The sequence below is a fragment of the Leopardus geoffroyi genome, chromosome E1 (genome assembly GCF_018350155.1).
Source record: "Leopardus geoffroyi isolate Oge1 chromosome E1, O.geoffroyi_Oge1_pat1.0, whole genome shotgun sequence".
Classification (NCBI taxonomy): Eukaryota; Metazoa; Chordata; class Mammalia; order Carnivora; family Felidae; genus Leopardus; species Leopardus geoffroyi.
In genome coordinates, this window is record NC_059330.1 from 55,467,042 (window position 1) to 55,482,021 (window position 14,980).

A 14,980-nucleotide genomic window follows, 5' to 3' on the forward strand; every position below is an offset into this window, starting at 1 on the left:
ACTTCCTGTTGCCAGAGTTCTCTCCTCTGATTAAAACAGCTGGCGGGAGTGGTCATCAGAAAAATGAGGAAGGACGGCTGCAGCAAAAGAAAGTAATGAGTAGAAGAGATGAAAAGAATAAAGTGTACTTTATTCCACTCAAGTGGAATTTCTTTAAAAATACATTCAGGCAGCTGCCTTCCTGCAGCCCCAACCCAGGCCTCCAGTGCCCCAAACCCTACCCACAGCCTAGATCTTCAGAATTAGCAGCCAAGAGCAGGGAAGCTTCAGGAGTTGGGGTCCCAAACATACCACAAAGCCCCAGGTCAGAGCCCAAACAGTTCTTATGACAGGAGTCCGAGGGCCACGACACCCACACAGGCTTGCTCCCAGCCTGTGCCTTCCTCCTAAGTCATTGCAAAGGCTGGAGCCAGATCCCAGTCTCAGAGCAGGGTAAAGTCCTGCAGGGGACTCCTGTGCTCCTCCATGCTGGCCTCCCCTGCACAGCCAACCCTGCAGGCTGGGCTGCCCTGGGTGGGTACGTAGGGGGGCAGAACTGGGTGGAAAGGGTGGTGCTTGTGTTCTGTAAATTCCCTCTCACCCCCGTCCCCCTAAGTGCAGTGTCTCCTCTGTACACAGATGAGTAGATGTAAATTCTTGTGCTGACACCCCCCGCCCCCAATTGTGCCCTCAGCAGGCTGTCTGTCCAACCCTTTCCTTCTACCATCTGTTCACACGGCTGCTTCAGAGCTGTGGCCCTTCAGGGATGACAGAGGATACACACAGCACCTTGGGGCACCCTGAGAGGGCAGCTGACGCCAACTGGCTCAGCTGTAAGCTTCCCCCACCCCATGGAAGAGGAGTGATCCCAGGTAGACTAGGGAGAAGGGACCCCATCTTCACCCACAGTCCTTCCCATCAGCACAACCCCCCACTGCCTTCAGGCCGCTGGGACCTGTCTACCACCCCGCCCCCTCCAGAGGCCCTCAGCTGTGCTCCGTCGTCCAGGGGAGAGAACAGCCTGAGTGGAAATTAAGACATGAAGATCTGGGCATGGGGTGCGGGTGGGGGGGGGGGGCGGTTATAAAGTGACCAGTTCTTCCCCCAGAACTAGAAGCAAAGCTGTGTGAGGGATGCAACTACTTAGAAAAATGGCATCTGAGGAAGGCAACGGTCCCCTCCCTCACACTTTGTGAGGAGGGATGATGAGGAAGGGAAGATAGGAGTGAGATTAAGGAATGTGCTTGTAGCTTCAATGTGTATTAAATTAGTTGGTGGGAGTAAGAGCCTACATGTGAGGACCAGGCCCCTGCCAAGGGCCCAATCCCAGCCTTCGTGCTCCGGCCACGGCCCCACCCAGAGCAGGGACAGTTCTCTGGGTGGAAGGGGCTAAGAACACAGGGTAACAGCTGCTGCCTTTCCTGTGAGCATGGGCTACAGAGAAACCACCGCAAACTCCTCGGACCAGCATGGCTGTGTCCCCACAGACCAAGTCCTGTGTGCTCTCCTTGCCCTTCTGGTGACAGACACGCCGGCTGGCAGGGATGGAGCGGGCGGCAGCTCTCAGTGCAACACAAGATCGTAGATGAGCCTGCCTTCCTTCGGGAGGTTGCCCTTCCTGCCCTCGGGCCTAGCTGTCCGCCTTCTTCATGTGGTGGAAGAGGTTACAGAAGAGCTCATACCAGAAGAACACGAAGCCGGTGGAGAGAGCAGCCTTCAGCAGGCTGGGGGACAGGCCCTTGAAGAAGCCCCTTGGGCCTTCCTCTCGAAGCACCTGCCGGGCACAATCCAGGAGGCCCTTGTAGCTGCGAACCTGGGGAGAGGAACAGGGAGGGGACTTGGTGGAGGGCAGAAGAGCTCAACACGTGGGTGTTGGCTCTACTCTTTTGTCAGCCCAGCACCCGGCACATCACAGCTCCCAATAAACACTTGCCGGACAAAGAAATGACAAGGCAAAAAGGACAGAAAAGTAGACCTTTTCTTTCTCTTCCAAGTGGACTAATAATTCAGACTGAACAGATGTACCTAGAAATCAGCACTGGACAGAGCTCCTACTGACTGCGCCTCTTAAGGACCCTCTTCCCAAAGGCGCCTCCAACCCTTTATCCCATCCCACCTCGTTCCCTTTGGGTGGTTGATCTGAATCTAGCCCTTGTTAGCTTTAGCCTCCAGTCTGGCCTTCTCAGTTGACCACATATTGCTGCCAGACTCGCGTCCCCAAGACACAGCTCCCTCCAAATCTCCAGTAACTCCCCGTGGTGTTGGCAGTGGTATTATAAAGAACCAAGGGGTGCCTGGCTGGCTCAGTTGGTAAAGTATGCAACTCTTAATCTCAGGGTTGTGAGTTCAAGCCCACGTTAAGTGAAGAAAGACGAAAGAAAGAAAGAAAGAAAGAAAGAAAGAAAGAAAGAAAGAAAGAAAGAAAAAGAAAAGAGAAGAGAAGAAAAGAGAAGAGAAGAGAAAAGAAGGAAAGAAAGAAAAAGAGAAGAGGAAAGGGGAAGGGGAAGGAAGGGAAGGGATCAAGTCCACACTCCGTGGCCTGTATTCAGAGTGTTGCTCCATTTGGCCTCAACTTCCCTCCCTGATCTGTCGTCATCCACCACCGGTCCTCCCACAACACCACCCACACAGTCTGTTAGAAGCAGGGCCTAGCTCCTCTGCCCTGGGCTCTCGCCAACTGTCCAAACTCAAACCGTCCTTTCAGGACAAGGAGGAAAAGGGAGGACAATGGAAAAAGGAGGTTATAAAAACCTTGTGAACAGCTCCATATTTGTTAAAATGTATACACGTACGTTTATGCAAAGAAACAAACCTAGAGCCAAAGATTCTGCATGACTGCTACCTGTGGGTAGGTGGTGTTGGGAGTTATGTGTGATTTTAATCTTTCCGTCTAGCAGACTTCTCTGAATTTCCTACAAAGATATATTACAACTAACTCCATTCTTTCCCTTCCCTCAAGTAAGAAATGCTCCCGCCCTTCCCTGACTCCCAATCCATCCCACCCCTCTCTTCTGGGTGAAGAATGAATCCATGTATGAGTCGATCAGATTTAATTCATTCCTCTCCAGGAACCACCACAGAATAAAGCAAACAACTCTATGTGCCGGTGGGAGTCTCCTTCTCTGTGTTCTTTAGTATTCTGGGGACCTTTCTCTGGCCCAAACTGAATCGAACACTTTTTATTAAAAAATTTTTTTTTAACATTTATTTATTTTTGAGACAGAGAGAGACAGAGCATGAACAGGGGAGGGGCAGAGAGAGAGGGAGACACAGAATCTGAAACAGGCTCCAGGCTCTGAGCTGTCAGCACAGAGCCCGACGCGGGGCTCGAACTCACGGACCGTGAGATCATGACCTGAGCCGAAGTCGGACGCTTAACCGACCAAGCCACCCAGGCGCCCCAATCGAACACGTTTTAAGAGGAAACACCGAGCTCTCCTTCACCTGGATCGTCCCACAGTGCCCAACATGCACGGGGCTTTGTGTGTGGCTTTCCCGCATTTCTGGGGGTCCCCAGGGACAGGTCGGGGATGACAGGGCTGTGGGGGCTAATGCTGCCCAATGGGCAGGTGAGGGACAAGACTCAGAGCTCTCTGAGGGGGACGGCTCACCTGGCCAAAGGAGGCTCGGGCCTGCTCAAACCCTCCGACCTGCAGCCGTTTCTTGAAGAGGTCCAGGGGGTACGTGAGGGCCTTGCTGATGACTCCGGCTCCACTGCCACAGAGGAGGTTTTTGAGGTTCTCTGAATCAAAGTGGGATTGAGGGGGATAAAGGAGAGAAGTGTTATCGGGGGCAGACAAGTTCAAGGTCAAGAGCCTAGCCCTCCACCGTGAAACAAAGACCCACCAGCACCCTGAGTCTCTGAGGAGAACCACACACAGCCACGTTGGGGAAGAGTGACAATGAGGATGGAACAGAAGTGAGGGCTTGCCGTCTGCCGTGTGACTCGGTTCAAGGCTTGGGAGGGACCAGGACGCCCACCGCTCTTCCCATCCTCCTCAAACAAGAACCAAACAAAAGACACAACCAAAACCAGGCTGCGTGTAAGTGGGACCTCAGACAAAAATGAAAACCATGACCAAAGTCAGAAATAAATTTTGACGGTGCCACCGATGGGGTGGCAAGATCCGAAAGCGAGGGAGGGTCTACAAGCAGCGGGACTGGTTTGGTTGGCTGGGTGTATTACAGAGCAAGGTCTGGAGAGCGGGATGTCTTAGCTTCTGACAGGAAGCCCTTCTTTCCCAGGTGGTTCAGAAGGAGATGTTCTGGCTTGGGGGAGGGGGTGCAGCGGAGACCCAGCTTCCCTCGTGTGAGGGCTGTCTCACCGTTTTTCCTTCCCTCGGCAGGCATGACCCACTCATGAACGTGCTTCAGGGCGTTATAAAAGGAGAACTGGAAGCCAGCATAGGGGAAGATGGCAATCAAGGTGGGGTTCAAGCCTTTGTAGAAGACCAAGGGGCCTTCGGTCCTGTACATGGTCACCACGGCGTCTCGAAGGGTTTTATACACCTGGACAGACATGTGCGGCTCGAGTGAGCGTGGGTGCCGGTTTAGCCCTAGAACACCGCCCATCACATGCATCTCCCCTCATCGAAAATCCCAGCTGCCAGGAGCATGACTTGTCCTGCCAAGAGGACAGAGAAAATATTGGACAATAACTCCAACGGTGGGGTTTTCCAGCAACAACCTTTCTAGCTCTTTACAAAACTCGTCTGTCTGCACAAGTGCACACAAGAATGTGCCCAAAGACAGCTGCCACAGTGTCCCGCACAAGAGCAAAGACGCAATGTCCACCCCTGGGCACAGGACGTCAAAAGAACACAGAGCAGCTGTTAAAACACCATCTATGCGGCTGATAAGGGATCATCCCCCAAATAGACACCTAATGAGCACAGCGGAATGCAGAACAGGTATGGTGCTTGTGGAGGAAAAAAACTATGCAGAGATTATCCCGCACAAAGATCCACAGGAAACAAGGAAGGGCGAGCATTACCTCCATGCGGGGAAAGGTGGGGGCAGGGGAAGAGGGAGATTGACTTTCACCATTTTAGGTTCTCTGGGTATTTGCCAGGTGCATATATTTAACCTTTTGTGAACTGTCAGCAGGCCATCTCCATGTAGGAAGACAACAGGGCACAGATTTTCCTTCTACTCAACATATACTCTCTGCAGTGGACCAGAGCGGGTTGTGGGCGCAGCGAGGCACGGCCCAGACAGGGCAGCTGAGGGAGTTACTCTGCACGGAGAAGGGAGGACCCTGGCCGCCGCCTCACCACTTGGCTCCCAGACGCTGGCAGCCACACCGAAGGATTTCGCCCCGGGGGATGTCCACGAAAGGGTCAGGACTCAGAGGAAGGCCATGAGGCAACAAGCCTGCCATACACCCACAGTCCCACTCTGCTTCCCTGTGCCCCCTTTAACACCAGACTGGCAGCCAAGGGACACACACATCTGAGGAAAGCCTTCATAAACAACGGAGACCAGGGGCACCTGGCTGGCTCAGTCAGTAGAGTGTGCGACTCTTGATTTCAGGGTCATGAGTTGGAGACCCACGTTGGGCATAAAGATGACTTACAAAAAAATAAAAAAATAAAAAACCCAGAAAACATAATGATCGATGGGAGGCACAGAAATCATCTGGAAGGAAGAAACAGTATAGACAAAAGAAGAAAACTAAGGGAAATGGAAACCAACCACAGAATTGGAAGTGATATTCTCAGGCCACAGAGAAGGGATCACCTCCATGATATTTTTGAAAGAGGTAAGGGGAACGCCTGGGTGGCTCAGTCGGTTAAGCGTCCGACTTTGGCTTAGGTCATGATCTTGCAGTTTGTGAGTTTGAGCCCCTCGTCGGGCTGTCTGGTGTCAGTGCGGAGCCCACTTTGGATCCTCTGTCCCCCCCCCCTCTACCCCTCCCCAGCTTTCGTGCTCTCTCTCTTTCAAAAATAAATAAGCATTAAAAAAAAAAAAAAAGGTAAGCTTCAGAGAACAAGACAAGCTCTTGAGAGAAAAATCTTTGTGAGTTTGAATCGGGCAAAGATTTCTTAGATAAAATACCCAAAGCAAAATCCATAAAAGAACAAATTGATAAACTGGACCTTACCAAATTAAAAGCATCTTCAAAAGAGACTATAAGAGACAGGGGCACCTGGGTGGCTCAGTTGGTTGAGCATCTGACTGCGGGTCAGGTCATGGTCTCATGGTCTGTGGGTTCGAGTCCTGCGTCGGGTTCGCTGCAAAGCCCACTTCAGATCCTCTGTCCAGTGTGTCCAGGAAAAAGGTCTGGACTAAAGGGTCCAGGAAGTACCCATCACAACAAATGACAGAGGGACCAGTGCACGTCACTGGTAAACTTCTAGAATGTCAGGAATCAGGAAGGGATCCTGAAAGCTCCCAAGGCAGGAAGGGTGATAGTTTCATATAAAAGGTCATTAATCAGAGTGATTCTGGACTTCTCCCCAGCAACGCTGAGAGCTACCTAGAATTCTAAACCCAAATCATGAGTCAAGTGTAAGTAAGGGTCAAATTAAGGCATTTTCTATCAAGACTTCTCTAAAGAAGCCATATCTCATGTTGTGCTCCACCAAAATGAGGGATTAATCGAGAGAAGACACAGGACCCAGCAAGAAAATTTCTAACAGAACAGCTGGCAACAGTCCTGGGACAAAGAGTCCACACTGAAGCCAGAGGGTGAAGGCTGCCAGAGTGGAGGGCTCCAGAAGAGGCTCTGTAATAAAGTGGGACAGATGACCACAGGCTGACCCTATCAAGAGGATAACTTCATGATGAGCATGCAGAAAGCTAAACAAATAAAATACAAGGCAATCACTAACTTCAGGCAAGACAAAAATATAAAAGAAAATGTAATCATAATGTATTTCAAGGCTCAGCAATAACATTTACATAATCATATCTGCAAGACACTGATATTGATCTAGCCAAAATCTAGAAATCAGGTATACTGTAATCAGACAAAGGAGGAAACACAAGCACACGAGGGTGATGGTAAAGAGGTAAACTCTCATCTTCCACAATAGCCATCAAGAGTTAATGTCTGTAATTTAAAAATTAGAAAGAAAAAGAGACAGGGGCGCCTGGGTGGCTCAGTCAGTTGAGCGACCGACTTTGGCTCAGGTCACGATCTTGCAGTTTGTGAGTTCGAGCCCCGCGTCAGGCTCTGTGCTGACGGCTCAGAGCCTGAAGCCTGCCTCAGATTCTGTGTCTCCCTCTCTCTGCCCCTTCCCCGCTCATGCTCTGTCTCTCCGTCTCTCAAAAATGAATAAACGTTAAAAAAAATTTAAAAAATAAAATAAAAAAAGAAAGAAAGAAAAAGAGACAGAGATGTAGAAGGTTAAGCATGCTATGAAGAATTAGGAAGTAAATAATGGAAGAAGAGCCACGAGTATTAAAGTGGTTGCCTCTTGGGGACTGGAATCAGGGTGGCTGGTGTTTTCTTTATAATTCATGCAGAACCACCAGACTTTTTAACCTATATTGCTGATTAAGAAACATTTTAGGGGTGCCTGGGTGGCTCAGTCGGTTAAGCATCTGACTTCAGCTCAGGTCATGATCTCGTGGTCTGTGATTCAAGCCCCACCTCAGGCTCTGTGGTGACAGCTCAGAGCCTGGAGCCTATTTCAGACTCTACGTCTCCCTTTCTCTGCCCCTCCCCTGCTCGTGCCCTGTCTCTCTCTCTCTCCTTCAAAAATAAGATAAAAACATTAAAAAAAAGATGTTACCAAAAAAACCAGAAACATTTTAAAGTTGAGGATTTACACCATGGCCACTACTGATCTGCAGCTTTTTTAAAAAAAAATTTTTGGTGTTTATTTTTGAGAGAGAGAGAGAGAGAGAGACAGAGCATGAGCAGGGGAGGGGCAGAGAGAGAGGGGGACACAGAATCTGAAACAGGCTCCAGGCTCTGAGCTGTCAGCACAGAGCCCGACGCGGGGCTTGAACCCACGGACCGCAAGATCATGACCTGAGCCAAAGTTGGACCCTCAACTGACCGAGCCACCCAGGCGCCCCTGATCTGCAGCTCTTAAACAGATCTTTTCCATTCACTTTTGCACACAGATGATTTCCTGATCATTCCAGAATCTAGAATCCACATCTCAATCACCTTAGCTAGAGGTAATGAGCTATTCTCTTTTCTCTTATATTTTTTCCTTCTCACAGACTTCTTTGGTTAATTTATGACTGAAGTATAATTGACATACAATGTTATATTAGTTTCAAGGTGCACCTTCTCATAGATTTGTTTTTTTCCCCTAAAGGCTGGGCAGTCATGGAAGAGGACTCTAGCATCCCAGAGCAGGGAAGGTGATGGAGTGTCATCCCTCATTTTTCCTCATCCCCGCAGCCACCATGTTGCTGAGGTCTGTCTGTCTTTTCCATCTACAAACACCTTTCGTCCCCATCTCTCTGCTCAGTGCCTAGGGCCCCTCATCTCATTTCCCCATTAGGAGAAACCTCTATTTCCCACTGAAGTGCCATACAGAGGGATCTAGTTCTCATGCTCCATTCATGAGCTCGCAGGTTGTTCCCAGGGCACTTTGCCCTTCTGAACCACAAAAGTCATCAGGATGTCTCTTGAACAAAAGGGCTTCACCAACACAGGATCTCCAGCCCAGGCAACACCAAGAACCAGCAGAACTGAAACCACAGTTATTCTTAAGCAGAGTGTCATTCCCCACCCTAAAGCAGAAGGGAGACGGAAAAATTCTTCCATTGAGAAGAACCGGGTTGAGCATGGGCACACGCGCACGTACACGTGCACGCACACGTACTGCTGTTCTTATGTAAATCCAGGAAACGGAGATTATGGTGGGGAGCTCCATTTCAGGATTTAATCCCTCCCTTTCACTCAGTAAGTTCTTCCTGGAATCTGACTCAAACCTCGGGCGTAAACCAAAAACAACTCTCACAATAACCCAGCAATACGATCTCAAGTCTCACTCTCCCGGACGCCCTCACCGTCCACCTGCTGTTCAGGATTTGTTCTGTCTCCCACGTGAGGCTGTGAGCACCCTGCACGGGGCTCAGCACAGTTCCGGGTGTCACAGATGGACCAGCAGAAGGGACGCAAACCCCGGGTGCTCCCACTTTGTTTCCTCTAAGGAAAAGAGCCCCACCTCCTGGACCACCTCCGGCCACTCATTCCCGCCTCCTCTGGCCCAGCCACTCACCTTGGGCTCACCCTGAGCTGCAAAGCGGGTGCGCAGGACGTCCACAGGGTGCACGGCGAGGGTGGCCGTGCTGGCAGACAGGCCTCCGCACACAAAGTGCACTGAGAAGTCGCGGGCATCGTACTTGCTGGCTCTGTGCACCAGCTCGGTCAGCAGTTCAAACGACAGAAACTGCAAGAGCACGTGACGAAGTTACTGACAACCCCCCCGCCCCAAAACGCCACCATGATCCACGCGTGGCCCGGTTCTCCAGGCGAGGAAATATTCTTCTTAGGCAGCGACGGGACACGATAAACATCTAATTTTGTTCAGAGCACAAATGCCATTTTCTACTCACATTTTCTACTGTGAGGAGAGCCAAATGTCCAAAGGGTTAAGAAAATATACGAGAAAAAATTTTACATCAGAAAGTTCTACTCCTCAACTGAGTTTCCTCAGAACCAGGGAAGCAAGGCCCTTATTTGATTCTCGGTGGGCAACCCTGGGGCTCACCTGGCGGTGGCACCGTTTGACAGACGTTCTGCCCTGGAGCAGAAATTCTCTTGGGAGAATTCCACATGTTCCACATTCTATGGCGTAAACCCCCTTTGCTCAGATCTTCCCCAGCCAACTCAGATGGGCCAGGGTCCCGAGAGCACGCCGCTGTATTTATTCATCACGCTGCGGTACCTGAGTGCCAGCTGCTGAGGCTGAAAGGCACGGGCACGTCAACTCATGAGCTCCCGACCCGAGCCATCGCTGTGATGTCATAGGAAAAGCAGGCAGGGACTGCTCGGGCCCCAGCTGCCCAGGTGGGCATCCCGGCTCGGCTGCCTTTCCAGCTAGTGACTTTGGTTGGGGTCATTACCTAAGCTCTCTCTGCCTGGTCTTCCGTCTATAACACAGGAGTGACCCCAGAACACCCCTCAAAGCGCTTAAAGCAGAGCCTGGCTCACAATTAGCACCACTCCGACTGTACGGCTGCAAGCCATCCGCCACGAAATCAACCGGCACCGAGCCGCACGAACGTGTGAACAAAAGTCAAGGAGCCTGAATTGTCATCCTGGCCCCACCACTTCCAGGCTGTGTGGCCTCTGGCGGCTCGCTGACCCTCTCTGTGATCCACGTAACGTCTATTCTACCTCCCGCACAATACTGCTGGGAAGTCTAAAGGAAGCACAGACGTGAAAATGCTATTTTGAAAAAATGCAAAGATTTGTATCGCCCTTTGCCAAGCATGGCGTCAAGACAGTCTCCTAGGGGCAACATCTAATATTCAGTTGGTGCAAAGTGCCCGCGGTGGGGAGGAGGTGCGCAAGGGAATAACTGTGGTATAACTCAGTCTGACTGTCTTCAATTTCAGACTTCAAACTTCAGGTAGTTTCGCAGTTAAGACAAGTAAGAAGTGTGGTGACCGCTCCTGCTGCCCTACCCAGACAGGGTCCCTGCAGGCCCCACCCTCCCTGTGTTCCTCTATTGAACAACTCCAACCCAGGGGCCTGGCCCGTTCCCCTGCCACCTACTTGGACAGCTCCATAGCCTATAGAGAGAAGCTGGGCCGGGATGTGTCCTTTCCAGAATGCTGTCGGGCCTTCCTCCAGCAAAATCTGTCTCGCAGCCTGGAGGATCCCGTGGTATTTTGCACCGGGATCACTGCGAGACAGGCGCTCAATCTGAAGCTAGGGATCAAAATTGAAAAAGTCAGGACAACAGGAGCAGGTGTGGGGTGAGAAGGAGAACTTTCAGAAAAGGTTAACAAAGGCAGCAAAGTGCTTCTCCTTGACAAAACTACAAGAAGAGAGAACTTGCCCTCTAGCCCATTATGTGGAACGAGGGGAAAAAGGTACCTGGAAACGGATCTTGATGACATCCAAGGGGCTGATCATCACCCGCGTGACAAGTCCAGACACAGACCCAGCCACCGCCACCTCGGAACTGGAGATATTCCTGCCATCAGCTTGGGGGTCATAGCCAACCATCCCTGCCCCTGGCCCATCCAACGTCCATCAGTTTCAGGCTGCAAGCAAGAGACGTGGAGTAAACACCAGAGCAAGTTCTTAGGGTCTCTGCTCATATGCCACCTCCTCAGAGCAGTCCTCCCGGACCATTCCATCTAAAACAGCACCTACGTGCCCTCTTGTCCCCTCGCCCTGCTTTAGTTTTCTTTATGGCATTAGCACACTGGACGTTTATTCTGCACGCTTCTTGTCACCCTCCCCCCCGGAATGTGAGCCCGTGAAAATGTGGCCTGGCTCCCATTTGCCCATCCCTGTATTTCCAGCGCCTGGAACAGAGCCCAGCATGGCGAGTGGTCATATTTGTTAACTGAATGAACAAACAGGCTTGGGCGGAAATCATTCACTTCCAGAGATCAGCTTGCTTTCCAAGACACCTGGCTTTATGGCCAACTCCCATCCAAGGTAAAGTCCCAGGCTGAACCAGCATGACAGCAGATGAGCATGGAGGGAGACATCAGACATGCAGGCTCCAGGAGCGGCCCATGGGACTCTCCAACAAGCCCACGTGATCCCAAGGAAGAGCCCAGAGACTCCTTAGCTTTCTCCATTGCCTCCCCAGCTGCAGCAATGGGGGGGGGGGGCCTGCTAGGCTTTGAAATGATACTTCCTGGCCCACCCGATCTCCACCGACCTCCTCGACCTCACCCTGGACCTCTCTTCAGCCACTTCAATCAGGGTGGGCTCCGCTCTGGACAAGTTTCTGGAAAACACTGCTTGAGTTCCTACTGCCAGCCTCGCCTCTGCATCTACTGTCCCCCATGTCTGAAACACAGTGGCTCTTCCCCACCTCATATGCCCCCACTCACTCTTCCCCCGTAGCTCCTCCCCCTGCACCAGGGCTCAGCTAAAGAGCATCCCCGCCACGGACCGGACTCACGTCCTCTCTAGCATTCACAGCACTCGCTCTGGTTGAGAACCACTGTTGTCAAGAAACACTAGCAATGGTGTATAAAATGGCACGCATCACATCACTCTTTGTAAAACTGGATATAACACAAAGGGATGCATAAATACACTAAGTCACATCCAACCAATGGACTCGTACGTCGCCATTAAGAACGAGCCAGAGTGATGCGCACACTTGAAAAGATGTCCATAATACACTGAAACGTGAGGCAAAAAAAAAAAAAGCAGCAGGTTTCAGAACAGCATGTTTAGCAAAACCCCATTTTTGCAAAAGTAAACCAGCAAGACCTATGACACTGTGTATGTAGTATGTATGTAGTAGAGAGCACAGGGCAAAGCCTGGAACAGCGCACCCGCCAACAGGCTGGTTAAGATCACCTTTACGGGAAGGGTTGGGAAAGGAAGACAGACAATACATCTCTCCCTTTCTCTTTCTTTTTTTTAATGTTTATTTTACTTCTGGGAGAGAGAGAGAGAGAGAGAGAGGAGAGAGAGTGTGTGCGTGCACGTGCGTGAGCGGGGGAGGGACAGAGAGAGAGGGAGACAGAGGTTCTGCGGTGGGCTCCGGACAGCAGACAGTCCAATGTGGGGCTCGAACTCACAAAACATGAGACCATGACCTGAGCCATAGTCAGATGCTTAACCGACTGAGCCACCCAGGCACTCCTCTCCCTTTTTCTTTACATAATTCTATATCATATGAATTTGTTACAAAGCTAAATATAAATGATTTTAGAAGGGACCGCAGAACCAACCTAGTTTTTGATACTAACAGTTACAATAAAGTCGGTGCCCACAGAGAGACAAGGTCCATCCCACCACTGATTCTTTTTCTCCTCTGGAACTCTGAGAGCCCCAAACTCACGCTTCTTAAAGTAGGAAAGTAGTGCTCCAATCCATCCTTAGAATTAACAAGGCATTTCCATGGGGCTCTCTCAGCAAAGTATTCTAAAATATTTTATTAAAAGTCTAATGGTATGGGAGCACTGGGTGACTCCAGTCGGAGCATCCAACTCTTAATCTCAGGGTCATGAATTCAATCCTCGCACTGGGCGCGGAGCCTACTTAAAAAGAAAAAAGTCTCAGGGCACCTGGGTGGCTCAGTCGTTTAAGCATCTGACTCTTGATTTCGGCTCAGGTCATGATCTCACAGTTCATGGGTTCAAGCCCCGCATCAGAGTCTGCACTGACAGTGTGGAACCTGTTTGGGATTCTCTAGCTCCCTCTCTCCCTGTCCCTCCCCTCTCAAAATAAATAAACATATATTAAAACAAAAACAAAAACAAAAACAAAAAGCCTCATGATGTGAAACTGCCACCCCTCCAGGAATGTGTCCGTTGCTCGGCACTTTCTTCCCCACACTCTCAAAGGAGGAGGGAGATCTGGTCTTGCCCACCAACTTCTGAGACATTAATTCAAGCTGCTTCTCTCCAGGCACCTGTGAGAAACAGATGATTGACAGGCAAAACCTCCACTGCTGAGGTCTCACTGAGCAGGGTGAGCTCTCTGCCATCAGGAAGGGAATGAGGTATTTCTACAAATAAGCTGCTGTGCATAGCCGGACATAACACTAAATCTCATATCAATAAACTTAAGTTCTGCCTCCCTAGTACCCCGAGGGGCTTATTTAACCTGGGTTCCCATCCCTCTCCTGGAAAATGAGAATGATGTCCGCCCTGCCCAGCCCAGACTGCTGGGAGGATCATGCACGATAACATATGTGGTAAAGTTTTGTAAAAAAAGGTAAAAGTTTTATACACGTGAAAGGGCTGGTTAAATATAGTTCAGTAGTGACCTTAGTTTCCCGCTTGCTGGATTTCCTTCTTGTACCAGTAAGCCTTGATATTTATCTAGAGACAAAATAAAAATGAAATAGAGCTATACGCATGATATATAGACTAGAGCACCCAGAGGATGGGGGGCCGCTGGAGTGAGTGGCAGGGTGGATGGGGTGCGTGAGAGTTTGCCTTGGCCAGGCCATCCCCCTTCTCTTACTGCGGAAGCCCCTGAGATCGGATATGAATGGTGAGCTCGGGTGCCCGTGTGCCCAAGTGTTCAACGGGGGGGTGGGGGGGGTGAGGGGGGGGTGGGGGGGATGTCCCCGCAGGTGTCCCCGCGTGTGGACGCAGGTGTCCAGGAGTGGCTCAGAGCGTCTTCTCCCCGAGTCCGAGAAGATGCCAGCCAAACAGGCACCCACGTGTATGGGTGTCCCGCGTGTGTGCCGTTTTGCCTCCTGCGCCGCTGAAGATGCTTCTTAGGTCAGGCGTGACACGAGTGCGTACAGACCCTGCTCCCTCGTGAGTGAGTGCTGGCGCGCGTGTGCGACCCCCGGGTCCCCAAACGCACGGTGAGGAAGTAAGAGGTAGAGGTCACTCACCCGGCACGAAGGGCGCGGCCCGGCTCCGCGCGCTTCTCTTCCTATCTACTCCAGCAGTCTCACAGCAACCCTAACTGAACTCGGCAGTAACTGACGGGCTCCGGGGCCAATCACTGCGCAGCTTCCGACGTACGCTGGACCAATAGTTGTACAGTCGTAGAACCGCAACACCTCTCGCAAGGTGTAGCTGGGTAATGTAGTCCGCCGCTACGAAGGCGGGTCCCCGTGCAAGAAGTAGAGCTTTCTGGGAGATGTAGTCTCGCCGCGCGCGTGGCGCGTCCCCAAGTCAGGCTGCGCCCTTGGAGGTCTCGGCGCCAAGTGGTGTGTGGCTTTCGTCGCCCAACCGGCAGGTGGAAGCTTGGGGTGCGCTGAATTTGACCCGTTTTCCTCAAAACCCTCGTAGTCTCAGAACCCGGACAATCTAAACTTGGGAGAGATGGCGGGAAGTTTAGCTAAAACCTGGAGGACTTGGGAGTGAGACTAGATGGGTTTTTGAAACCAGGAAGAAGACGGCAAAAATGTAGAGGTTTTGT

The 14,980-nt window shown here is 51.1% G+C and overlaps 1 protein-coding gene across 3 annotated transcripts; it reads right to left on the reverse strand.

Moving 5' to 3' along the window:
- Nucleotides 1-109: 109 nt before the first annotated feature.
- On the reverse strand, nt 110-14,566 carry SLC25A19 (solute carrier family 25 member 19). 3 transcript variants are annotated; one of them, XM_045490861.1, is made up of 8 exons: nt 14,448-14,566; nt 13,870-13,920; nt 10,994-11,163; nt 10,670-10,825; nt 9,168-9,338; nt 4,305-4,488; nt 3,591-3,721; nt 110-1,792 (listed from the first exon to the last, which is right to left on the reverse strand). In XM_045490861.1, exons 3-8 carry the CDS (start codon nt 11,123-11,125, stop codon nt 1,610-1,612), a joined length of 957 nt encoding a protein of 318 aa, XP_045346817.1. In that variant the 5' UTR covers nt 11,126-11,163; nt 13,870-13,920; nt 14,448-14,566; the 3' UTR covers nt 110-1,609. The 3 variants fall into 3 exon arrangements, with proteins under 3 accessions (XP_045346817.1, XP_045346815.1, XP_045346816.1); XM_045490859.1 differs by having other exon boundaries at nt 13,866-13,920; XM_045490860.1 differs by lacking the exon at nt 13,870-13,920 and having other exon boundaries at nt 14,448-14,550.
- Nucleotides 14,567-14,980: the final 414 nt, after the last annotated feature.

Coding starts and splice junctions, on each gene's coding strand:
- SLC25A19 (XM_045490861.1), bottom strand. CDS start 11,125: ATGGTTGGCTATGACCCCCAAGCTGATGGCAGGAATATCTCCAGTTCC. Junction 10,826..10,993: donor TCATCAAGATCCGTTTCCAG/GTACCTTTTTCC, acceptor TTTGATCCCTAG/CTTCAGATTGAGCGCCTGTC. Junction 4,489..9,167: donor CAGCTCAGGGTGAGCCCAAG/GTGAGTGGCTGG, acceptor ATGTCTGTCCAG/GTGTATAAAACCCTTCGAGA.